Source organism: Colossoma macropomum, unplaced genomic scaffold, assembly GCF_904425465.1.
Source record: "Colossoma macropomum unplaced genomic scaffold, Colossoma_macropomum, whole genome shotgun sequence".
NCBI classification, from domain to species: Eukaryota; Metazoa; Chordata; class Actinopteri; order Characiformes; family Serrasalmidae; genus Colossoma; species Colossoma macropomum.
The window spans coordinates 23,716,238-23,729,245 of NW_023494807.1; the positions used below are offsets into that span (position 1 = coordinate 23,716,238).

Consider the following 13,008-nt stretch of genomic DNA (forward strand, 5'->3'; position numbering starts at 1 on the left):
CTGATGCCACCGATGGTTCTATGCGTTATACTACAACACAGCATTAAGAGGATTGCTGTAGGTTACTGCTTGATTGCTTGATATATGATATGTTGACTTTATCATCAACCTTTAATGTAATTTACCCATTATCTTTAATTCTTACACTGCAGACCAGCTGTTTAAAGCTTAACTCAGCTGGACTCATATATGTCATGTGGGCCATAGTAAGAGTCCTGACATGAGATCAGGTCTATTTTGTACATTTAATTGGGATCATTAGAATGTGAAAGATAAAAATCAGATCAGAAACATAAAGCTTTGTAAATACAGGCCACGTTTGTTTAGCCAGGTGAAGTTTTTTGACCTAACTCTACAGCAGAGTAAAACTGAAGCATTGGCTGCATACTGCAGGTCATTGTAGAGCAAGTGCCATACATAATGATATTATGTGATATATGTGATATTCTGTACATTATATATTATCAATGTAATATGTCAAATGCAGGCTGTCCCCAAAAGCGCAACCCTTTGGCATGTCAAGTTCAATCCCTGGTGATGCCACATTCATGACTGGGAGTCTAAAGGCCGCACCACACAAAAAAGTTCCAAAAACTCAAAACCATTGTTTATAATGAAGATGAACACACATCATTCTGAAGTCTTTAAGATACAGATAAACACAGATACAGATAATCATCTGTAACCTCAGCTAACATAAATTCATAAATGATGTTCTGTGTAGTATAGTTGCTCCTTGTGCTGTATCTACTACGTGGCATTGTGAGGCATGAGGCACCCTGTGTGCGGTGGCCAAAAGAGAGCAATATTGGCTAGAGCTAATGAGAGTATGACATGGGAGCAGACTTAACAAGCAGGTGGGAACTGGCCATGACTAAATTGTGGAGAAAAATTGGGCAAAAAAATGAACAAATAAATACAAATAAAATAAAAAATGAATGTCAAAAGGAGTCAATTTGAAAAGTGCTATAAAAACGTTTGTAGACAACTTCATTATCTTTTCTTGCTCTACAACTAGTTAACTACAAGGCTTGTAATGTCAAAAGACCCTTAGTGCAGTTATATTTGAAAATATTAATTATTGGTTAAAAGTAATTTTATAATTCTTACGTTTGGTACGTTTTTTTACATCAGTTGATTAATTAAAACAATGTCATGTTTAAATTAACAAAAATCTAATTCAAACTAATGTATACTTCATTATACATAATCTTATACATGATTATGTATAAAATAACAGTATATTTACAGTTAATTGCTGTTTAATGTTTTTTAAATTAATCAATTTTTTGTGCATGTTGAAAATCTATGCGTCTCCGGCTTTCTATTTGCGCTGCCTCTGTGTGTGTGTGTGTGTGTGTGTGTGTGTGTGTGTGTGTGTGTGTGTGATATGGAATACGTTTGGTACCGTTTCTGACCCCTCTTCCCAAGTGACCAATCCCAGAGTTTCATTACTGCATCCAGAGCTGCCTGCTTAAACTGAGCTCTGTTTCCAGGGGCGGTGGGACATAAACAGCAGCAGGTGCCTGTGTGTGAGGCTGTGTGTGCTATAAATGGATCTGCTGCTAAAGAGTGTTGTGTGTTTTCAGGTTAAGTTTGTGTAAAAAATTTAGAGTTTAACTGAGAGATCACACTCAGCTCAGTTTCTCATATGAACAGGATATATGTATGTACATGTGTATGAACATCTCCAGCACAATAGAGACACTTGAGCACATCATTAGGGGCGATCTAGTACAGTTGTACACATGTGTATCTAGGAGTGTGTATGCATATGAATATTTCATGATCATGGAATTTTAGCTGACAGTTAATGACAATTTTTATTTAAAATGTGATTTTCAGCTACATCATCATAAGAGATATCCCATTTGTTTTGTCTTAATTCACAAAAATATCAGCTCTTCAGTGTGAGTCGGCCTCCATTGTTGACCTGAAAGAGCGAACGATGCATCACTAAAGTGGACTGTTAGTGTTGCTGGACTGTGCGTGTGTGTCTGTCTATTCTGGGCTTAGCACTGGCAGTGCCAGTTTTCTTCTGAAGGTCAACAGCTGTAAACAGCTCCAGCTCAGCCTTCTGCCCTGCTGCCCACCACACACACACATCTCTCATATTACCTACAGTAAGCCTGTCCACTGTAACATTCAGAATTTCAGCTCAGCTTCAGTTCAGGACCTCTCGGCACATTTCTGCTCACTTGGAGTGACTGTCGTTGAATTTTAGTTTTTTAGCGTCTGTGGCAGAATAAAGCAGAACATCTGTTGTTTAGGGGAAACACAGAGCACTGTAACATGTTACAGTAATGTTATTACTTTTTCCTGTAACAGAGTTGTGTAAAGCATTACAGTTACTGAAAAATGTGTTACTTGTGTTACTTGTATGTCTGTAAGAGAACAGTATTAACTACATGTGATGCATTTGCAGCATAAACATCCTCTATATGTTCAATCATACGCAACAGTTTGGGTGGCCCTGGTCATATTATATGTTTTCCTGATTTAGTTACAGTGAACAGAGAACAAGCTCTCTAATAGTCATTTTAGAGATCTATTCACTATGTATTACATTTTGTATCTAATATTTGAGAACTCATCTTATGACGGCTAGATCACAGACATATCGTGTCTGATATTTAAACGCTTGGTGCTAACGTTATCTCCCTAACTTATAGCTAGCTAACTGCTGGGCAGTGCTTCTGAAACAGAGGTCACACAAGCTCCCTTTATGAGTCGGCCTGGTCATATTTGTGGACATGGTGGAGAAATTTCTTGAACGCCTTATTGTGTGCAACACCTGTAAAATACAATCACGAGTAAACACTGTGTGCCTTGATGTTGAGGGGGTAGTTAAGGTAAAACTGAGCTAATGTATCGTTTTATTCCTACAGTTAAGGTGAACTGCTAGCTATCGAGCTCTCGTAAATGAAGTTACAGCCTATAGTAGGATCCTGCAACAGGTGGCTAACGTGGGTAGGAAGCAGCTTCTGTCTACGCTACAAACAACAGTGTAATAAACCTTCTTAACAAGCTCTGTTAACAAAGTTAGAAAAGCTTAAATGACCTCCTTGCTGGTTTTGTCTGGTTCACTTTATGCGAGCATAAGAGGAATGCGAGTAGCTGATATATACATGTTAACTCTGATTAGCGCTTTGGCAGATCTGATGTCACACAAATCAAGCTGAAAAAAACAGCAGAAAAAGTGATTTAAAAAGGTCTCATCAGAAAAGACTAACATGATTCTTTCACTGCCAAAATGAGAAAATTGTGAAAATGAGTAGACAGGGGCTTCAACACATCCTCTACTGAGAACACATTTTAAGCAGGGCAAGGCAAATTTATTTATATAGCACCTTTCCTACACTGCTGTCATTCAGTGTGCGTCACAAATGTGAAAATACATGTAAAGAGTCATTTAAAAAGTAAAGGAGAGTAGAAATGATTAAAACAATAGATTTAGAATAGAAATTAGAAATTAAAATAGGAAAATTAAAAATCAAATAAAAAATTTAATTTTTATGCACAATTACTGTTAAATTCAGCCAATAAACATTGGAAACAATGTGGCCTGTGCAAAAGTTGTGCCATATTTTAGATTGTAGGTTTTATTTTTTACAGTAGGTTAAACTCAGCTAATAAATAGAAATTGTGCACAAACATTTGCAGATTAAATGCCTTATTTAAGTTTGTTCTCTGTAGAGGATGTGCTAACTTTTTTCACTTAGAAAACCAACAAAACATGTCATTTGACCAATTTTTCAAAACTGAATCTAAGAAAACAAGCATTTAATAGTTCAATAAAATGTGTTAAATATCTCAAGACCAGTATCTCAATTTTTACAAGGCTGAAAGTAACAGTGTTGAGTTCATAGAATTAGCAAAAACATAAAATGTAGTTAACTAGCCTCCAGGTTTACTAGTCTCAAACATGTAGGGCAGTGGTGTTATCCACTATGCTATCAAACTGCCTGGTTTTGCTGCCATTTTATACTTTCCGTGGAAAAAAAAAAACAGAACAAATGATTGTGATGTTCCATTTACTACTCAGTAGTTTTACCTAGAACAGCAGAATGATGTTGGTTTGTACAGCGTAGTGGCTGCACTGCATATTTGAGACTGGGGTTTGATTATGTAAGTGTAAATAGCATGATGTTACTAGGAAGACTATATGTAAATAGTAAAATCATGCTATGTGCATTATGTGTATGCAACATCATTCAGTTTACACATTATTTATATATGTAATATCAGTGAAAGACAAATGGCACCGAAACATGGAATCACCCATGTGCCTGCCTCTGTGCGTGTTTCACAGCAGACGTGCAGACAGCAGCTGCTGAAATCCAGTTCTCAGCTCCAGATTCCTCTGTGCTAAATATACTCTGTGTGACAGTAATGAAAGATGCCCCAGCTCCACGCTAACTGCACTCTGCTTAATCAAGAGCCTTAGAGGAACACAACAAGCACACACAATGACTCGCAAATGTATTCAGAGAAAAGTACAGTGCACATATGCACCCACAGTCAAATTACATGTTTTAGTGATACGTGAAAACGAGTTAAAAGGCCAGCATCATGGAAAAATAAACTTTTCTTCACTTTTTTTTTTAAATAAAAAATAATTTGATACAATATATTAACATTGTCAAAGTCATGCATGGTAACTACATTGCAAAAACAGCTTGTTTTGAGTTCATTGTTTTTGTGATGTCATGAAAATCAAACAAATTCACATTCAGTCTGGACTGCTTTTTGAATGAGGCACAATACAGGACAGCCAATCAGAGTTCATTTACATATGTGAGTCACAGCAACAGCGTTTTAATTGTTAATGGATAAAGAGAAATTTGGGAAATGATCATGAAAAAAAATTATTATAACTGTTTTAGTGCATGAAAGCACTCAACCTTCACAAGTGGATCTCAGGGACAAAAATGACAAGAAATACAAGAGAAATGTAGGATGTGGGCCCTTTAGCACATTCCCCACAGGGAACATAAATATGGAAAAATTTTATTTTATTTTAATGTTAAATATCAATTTAGCACCATTTCTATTTTTAAATATGAAATACTTAAATGTGCCGTAACTTTTGAACAGGATAACTTTTTATATTTTGTTTTTTTCACAATATGTTAAATGCAGCAAGTAAACCATAATTATGCATTAAATTGTGCATCATTTTGTCCTCCGTGAAGAACTTTTGCTTGTAACTGTGTAAGACAGCTTTCATTTGTTCACTCATTTAGTCACTGCCTAATTCTGTATGTATTATTTCATAGTTTTGATGGCAGTGCTGTTCTAAAATAGGATAACAGTAAAAATAAAGAAAAAATGAAAAAAATAGGTGTGTCCAAACTGTTGACTGATACTGGTACTCATGCACACATGATGCACCTGCTGAGGTTTCATTACATATGGGTAGAAGCACACTCCCCTCGAATCTCTCTGCTCATATATCTCCTGTCCTTTCGGCCGTGCGTGTGGTCCTCTCTGAGACTCGGCACAGATGCAGGCTTCATTAAATCAGAAGAAGAGTTTGCTCAGCAGGCTTCCTCTTTCTCATGCGGAGTGTGTAAATCTCTTGCGATGTGAGCAGCTAACCCTCTGTCGTCTCTATAGCCATCACTCGGGCTTCTCGCCAAATAACCCTGACCTTCCTATCTTGCAGACTGTCACACATCTTGCCAAATGGCTCTCATCTCTTCAAATCTCACACATTTCCCTAAATGTCACATCTTGCTAATTGTCTTATGGCTAATTGTCTCAAAGATCTCTCAGGGGCAAATTAATTTAGTGGGGTCAAATAATTGTATACTAAAACCTGTGGTCACTTTATAATTTCATTTATAGACATACAAGAATAAAATTAGACAGTAGATAAAAAACACCTACATATACCAGTTCCTCTGCTGGCATTAATAAGTTCCTCAAGGGAGATTTTTATTTGCTGCTATGGAAAGTTCTTCAGTTGGTAGGAGATTTTCAATCATTGGTACAGAGTTAGCTTGTTTCTAGCTAAGAGAAAGTTTCTCAGTGTAAAAGAGAGGAGGCTACAGAGTTAGCTTGTTTCTGGCTGAGAGAAAGTTTCTTAGTCTGATAGAGAGGAGGCTTCAGAGTTAGCTTGGAGAGAAGATTTTCACTTGGCACTACGAAGGTTAGCTCGATGCCAGCTGAGAGAAAGTTCTTCAGTCTGAAGGAGATTTTCACTCACTACTACAAAGTTTGCTCAGTGCTGGTTGAGAAAAAGTTTCACACATATTTAGACCCAAATCTGAAGAAAAATTGAGTGGTGTTATAACAGCAATGGTTATGATTGGTGTTATGATTGGAGGGATATTACATAAAATCATAGTTGAACGTACTTACATTTGGTAAATAAATGAACATATCATATGATGATGTAGCTGCTATATACCATGTATGCAGAATGCTTCAGGGTTTCCATTAAAACCAAGAACAAACACCAACCTAACATTCTCCACCAAACTTGAACATTGTAAGGTTGACAGAGATCGCACTGTTGCCCCTAATGGCTAGAGGGAATAGGCTGCGTCAATGCCATATAAGGCAGAAAATTCATATTTTACTTTCACATTTTTCATATCTCATAACTTGCACTACACCACCAGTCACTTGACTGTGTCAGATCCATCTGGCAGTGGATGATCAATTAGCTGGAATCAGTTGTGTCCTGTGGTGTGTTAGCTGAGCCAGCGCCAGCATCTTTCTGCACTGTTTAATAGTTAGAATGTAGATCGATGGTTTAAAATGTGTTGCAAAATGACAGGCAAAGATGTGTCCATGAAATCAGAAACAAAAGATTTCATTTAAGGCTGACGGTCATAATATTTGATGTGTTCAATAAGGCTTTATTTGATATTTTGATGCATTTTAAATGCCATGTATCACTGACGAAATTAATAATTTACAGGTCATTGTTAGATTATTAATTATGGAGTTCTACCGATTTTATTAATTTCTGTTTAGATATTCTAATTTCAGTTTTGTTTATGCTTCATGTACAGTTGTATACAAAAATTTGGGCACCCCTGGTCAAATTATACGGAAGTCCAGAGAGGCCATGGGGTAGTTATAATTTTCTGTATTGTTAGCTTGAGATAACATTATTAACAAAGTTGTTTTCTTGAAATAACAAGTTAATTATCTTGTGATCTCTAGATAACAACATTGTTATCTTGAAATCACAAGATAATTAAGTTACGTCTTTTGAGTCAGTTGAGTCTGTTAAGATAATAACAGACTCACTCTGGAATCTGGAATATATATATATATCAATATATATATATCAGTATTCTATCCCCTGTTTTATCCCCTGTGTACCGTGCAGCTCATATATCTACCTCAGACTCACAGATTGCATATATGGTAATGTGTAAAACTGTACATATCATAGCTTTTATTTCATAACTTATATTACTGTGCAAAACTGTACATTTGAAACAGTGCAATAGTGATGTATATTAATGTGTATATTGTGTATATGTGTATATATTTCTAATGTGTGTATGTATATATATTTTTTTCTTATATTTTCTGTATTTAAGTTCTACAAGGGGGCTGCGCACCTAAGATTTTCACTCACCTTCGCACCTGTGTAAATGTGATGTGACAATAAATGTGATTTGATTTGATTTGATAATTAACTCATTATCTCAAGTTAACAATTTAGAAAATTATAGCAACAGCTCATGGCCTCTCTGGACTTCTGTAAACTTACACGTTTTGTTGAAAATATGTACACTTCTATAGAGAACGCACTTCTGCTCATTTTACTATTTATTTGCTGAACATGTCCAACATATTGGGAAAAATAAAACATAAAATGTGACATTGAACTCAGCAAATAAATAGAATTTGCACACGAAAATGTGCAGAAAAAAAATCCATGTTTAAATTTGTTCTGTGGAGGATGAATTAACTTATTTTCACTTGACCAAGGGTGTTCAAACTTTTGTATACAACTCTATCATGATGTCTGGCCTTGTGTTTGAAACTGATGGCGGGTACTGATGGATTGATGTCTGATTTGTGTTGATTTCAGAACATTGAGCTGAAGGTGGAGGTGGAGAGCTTGAAGCAGGAGTTACAGGAGAAACAGCAGCTCCTCGATAAAGCTCTGTAAGTCTCTCTCTCTCTCTCTCTCTCTCTGTTTGTGTCTATCTTTATACATATCTCTTGGGTCACAAAGAGCATTAAAGTGCTGTCTGAGTCCCAGACAACACTTTAAAAGGTCTGTCTACAACTGGATGACAGCTGTGGACGTCTGAAATTTGTCTACTAACAAGACAAGTGGTAATTTATGATCAGACTTACTAAGTCTTTTATAAATTGTGTAACGTCCTACTAAGTGGCATGTTTATCATTGCTCCACTCCTGCTGTTTGCTTGCCCTTGGAGTAGCTCTGTCTTTGCCAGACAGTGATAAACCAATTAAACTTCCTTTTATATAGGTGTTCACACTTTCTTAAGACTGTACTCAGAATGATAAGCAGGGAGATTTAGAGATGTAAATCTGCTCTGATAGTATGGAGACTTCAGACAGATGCTGTTTGTCTGGATCTGAGAACCTATAGTGAGATAAAGAACCCATAGCTTGTTAAGGCTGCATAAACACACTCCTGGTCAATACTGATTAGTCTGAGAAGAGCAGGCAAACACACACACACCTAGACTCGAATTTCAGACAGCAGCTGGGACATGCAGCACACACAGTTTGCACTTCACTCACACGTGAACCGCTCACCCTTATGGGATGTTCTTGGCGGAAACTAAAGGGCATCACTGATACAGCGTGATGGAATGCACCTCACCAGCTCTAAGAGTGCAACAGAGAAGAGATAGAGAGAAGAAGAGAGAGGGGACTATATAATATGGTGAAAAAGATCATTTAAAAACTGTATTTTGTATTTAATAAGTTTTTCATGGTTTTATATTGAAGTTTCTTTGAAGATCTGAAACAATTAATTGTGACAAATATGCAAAAGTAGGAGAAATCAGAGAAAATACTTCTGCACAACACTTTATTTGACATACAGAGAAATAAATAACTTAATAAATAATCTGTGTGTGTATATGTGTGTATATATCTCCAAAATGGTAACTTTACAGGAGAAGGAAAAAAACCTTCTTTACTTTTAATGTAAGTCAATGGAACCAGACTTTTTTCCAAGTCATTCATCATCACACAGTATCAGACATACATTTGCATGTAGTGAATAAAATAAAATAAATATAAAATAAAATAGAATAGAATAGAATAAAATACAAAAAAAAGTAAAATACAATACAAAAAAATAAAATAAAACATGCATTCCTACCATCACTCACTCATATACACACACACACACACACAGTCATACCTGTAACCTTTACATTGTGCAAAGTATGAGTCTAAAGTTAAAGTGCTGAGTGCAGCAGCAGTTAAAGGGTGTATAGTGGCAAAGAAAGGGATCAATGAGGTGACAGTCAGATAAGTGGGGTAATATGGCAGGTAAGTAAGATGCTAGAATAAACACTGGTCTGAGATGGTAGTTCCAGAGGATGGAGTTGAGTTTGATACTATATACCAGTATTTTAGAAATGCAGTTTAGAAGCTGGAATATTTTAATGTGTAATATTCTAACTGTTCAAGAGAGTGATGGCTTGTGGGAAGAAGCTCCTTTGTAGCCTGGATGTCCTGATCCTCATCTGGCTGAAGCGCCGGCCTGAGGGAAGGAGCTGGAACAGGTGGTGTTTGGGGTGGGACGAGTCAGTGGAGATCTTCTCTGCACGTGACAGACAGGCATTTTCAAATTATGTCAAAAGCTGAAAAATGGAGAGGTTTTGTCCAGATAGCAGCGATATATATATATATATATATATATATATATATATATGTATATATATATATATAAATATATATAAATGTATATATATATATGTGTAATGTTTTTAATTTCTAGCCAAAACAGCCATGAAGATGTTTGGCATCAGGAAAAAAGGAGAAAGCACATATTTAACAGCAAATTACACAGAAGCCACAACAATTTTTCAGTTTTTCCACCAATATTTTTGTTTGTCCACCCTTTTGATTTATTACAGCTTCTATTCATTCAGTTTTCCGAAGAAATCTGCAGGGACTTTCTTCCACACTTCCTAAGTTCAGTCTTAGAAGTTTTAGAGATCTTAGAAGATTTTCTGCTCCTCATTATTCATGTAAACCCAACTACATTTAATGATGTTGAGGTCTGGACTCTCGGGTGGTCAGTCAGTTCTTCTGAGAACACCATCAGCTTCTTTGTCTGATTTGCAAATCTTCTTTTTTCTCTATTTCTTTTTCGCTTCTTGACAGCGACACTTCCTTCCAGACCACTTTCAGGTGTCTTCTCACAGTGAAAGGATGGACAGAAACACCTGTGGATTTTTGTCAGATCTGAAGCAGGAGAGAGGCTTGAATTTCTTGTTTTTCTCAAAGATGAAGCTTTAAGTGTTCGGTAGACCACCACAGTTTTGGTGGTCTACCAGGTCCTGCACAGTTGTTAGGAGTCCCATTTTCTCTATAACTTTTAATAATTTTCTGAACTTTTGTTTTGGAAACTCTTTATTTTTCTTTCACTTTCCATTTCCTTATGCAAGTGGGTTATCGTATATCTACTCTCCTCAGAAATGTCTCCTTAAACATGAATAACTTGTACTCAGTGGCTGTCTTAACTGGAAAATAAATTTTAAAAAAAATTAAGGATGGTCTCTGACTTTGTTTGATATAGATGCATAACTGGAATTGGACAGTTAGAGTCCATATTGATGTGATAGAGAATAAAAGAAAATCATGGAAAAGAAAGAGAAAAAAAAGAAATGAGAAGGAGAAAGAGGAAACTCTCTCCACAACTATCCCCAAAATGACTGGCAGACATTGCAGAGCCTAAAGTAACGCAGCATTTGGACTCAGAGTTTAAATTAAACTGGTTATGTGAGCTCATCCCAGTTTAAAAACAAGCACACTCGTGTACACAGTCACAGACACAGCGGCGTGGGCCATTCTGGGAGTCCCGTCTCGGCAAAAATGAGCCCATCGCATTTTGTGTACACTAGTCATTGCTATTATAGGTGACAGATGCAGCTTGTTGAATATGGAAACCTTTAAATGCCATCTAGTGCCAGGAGAGGACCTAAGCAATATTACCTGCCTCATGGTCTCCTGACTGTGGGAAATGAACTCAGGTTTTAGTGATGCATCACAGCCTTCATAGCTGGTTCTAGACTTTTTTAAATGTTAATGCCAGTGGCTTGACTAAAAGTTGAAATGATGCTTTGGAAAGAAAAAATAAAGGAAAAAAAAGTCATGTTTGGTCAGAAGTTTACTTGTTCATTTTTGATCTGGAGCAGAAAGCCTAATGGAATGGAACCAACTAGCACTGAGCAAACCACAGACCTAAATCATCACTTACTTTCTTCAAATCATGTCAAGTTGTTAAGTAATCTCAAATAGGCTTGATTATGTATCTGCTGACACCATGTAATGTACATATAATGTATGTAATCTTTTTGCTATGAAAATGGACAAAAATATGTTGCATAGCTAAAAGCAGTATAAGCTTTTATTTTGAGGCAAGTCTATTTGAGATTACTTAACAACTCGATGTGGTTTTAGGGGAGGGAGTGACGATTTACATATACAGTTTGCACAGTGTGAATTAATGACGTATAAATGTCCGTTGCTTGTTGGCTACAGTAGCATCATAGCTAGAGTGCAAAAAAGAAACAAACATCAGATGCCAGATGTGTCTTGGCTGATCAGCTTTTGTTGGGCTAAGGCAGCAGATGGCAACATTCAACTCTGGAGCGCCATGGGCTCTTTTACTGTCCTGTTGCGGTTCCACAGCAGAATTAGATTTTTATTTAAAAATAAAATAATCCTCCTTTGCAGTAATTAAAGCTCTGCTGATCGTTCTAACACTGCCAGATATTTAAGAAAAGTAGCTATAACTGAACTAAAACTTAAATCAGAGCAAAGTTAGTCTGTGTTTTCATTTATATTATACTTCTAGCCTATACTAGTACATTAGCACATACTGAGACATATTTGCAGCCAAGATGGTAAAACGTTACTTCAATAAAATGGACATCAAATATTGTGGCTCCGAAGACTAATTAATTTTTGTTGAAAGGACAAAATGGGTCTTCTTAACATTTGGATTGCTGACCTCTTGGTTAAGGGGACAGTTGTATGAATTAGATTTTTTGCTAAGCTATTGCTTTACTAGCGGTATGTAGGACGTCCCACAGGCCTTTGGTTCAAGGGTGTCTGACCCTGCTTCTGGGGCTCTTCCTTCTTACAGATTAGTCCTATTCATCCAAATTTTAGCCAGTCACGCTCTTTGGGAATGTCTGTTTCATCTGTTTTATCCATTCACAAAACTAAATGACCTCATTCTACAGGCCTGCACTTGCAGATGTATAAAAAGTGACACTTCAAAAGCCATTTGCTCTGTCTGGAGGTTTATATATACATAGTAGTGGGTGTGGGAGTGACACATGTTCTAGACATGTTCGAACGCAAAGCAGCATGTGGAAGTTAGTGGTGCTAACGTGCCTCTTCTGTGCTTTAATAGGACAACAGCAGAGAGCCTGACCAACCACAATGAGGCAGAGCTGCAGCGTCGCTGTGAGGAGAGACAGGAGGAGATCGATCACATGCAGCAGGTCCTGCAGACCAAGATACAGCTCCTGCAGGAGGTACACACACATTCTCACACATGCTCTGTGTCAGCTCATTGGCTTAAATCTGTAAGTTGCCTTTGTGGTTTCTGAGACTGTATGACATACTCCTGTCTATAAAAATTGGACTGAAGTAAACTGAATAGTTAAATATAGAGGTGAGCGATATGACAGTATTTATCGCTGTTGTAATAAATTATGTCATGTTACGTCGCGTTATGCTTTTCTGAGCACATCATGGACATTGTTTCTACCTAAAGAACACTGACCAACTGCATGTTTCATTACAAAG

At 36.8% G+C, this 13,008-nt stretch overlaps 1 protein-coding gene across 2 annotated transcripts in view; it reads left to right on the plus strand.

The window, feature by feature from the left end:
• The window catches only part of LOC118797302 (myomegalin-like), a 95,676-nt gene that overhangs the window by 21,245 nt on the left and 61,423 nt on the right, over positions 1–13,008 (plus strand). For both annotated transcript variants that reach the window (XM_036556623.1, XM_036556624.1), the window contains 2 exons: positions 8,063–8,139; positions 12,611–12,734. In XM_036556623.1, coding sequence (XP_036412516.1) covers positions 8,063–8,139; positions 12,611–12,734 — 201 coding nt within the window. The remainder of the gene's footprint in view (positions 1–8,062; positions 8,140–12,610; positions 12,735–13,008) is intronic.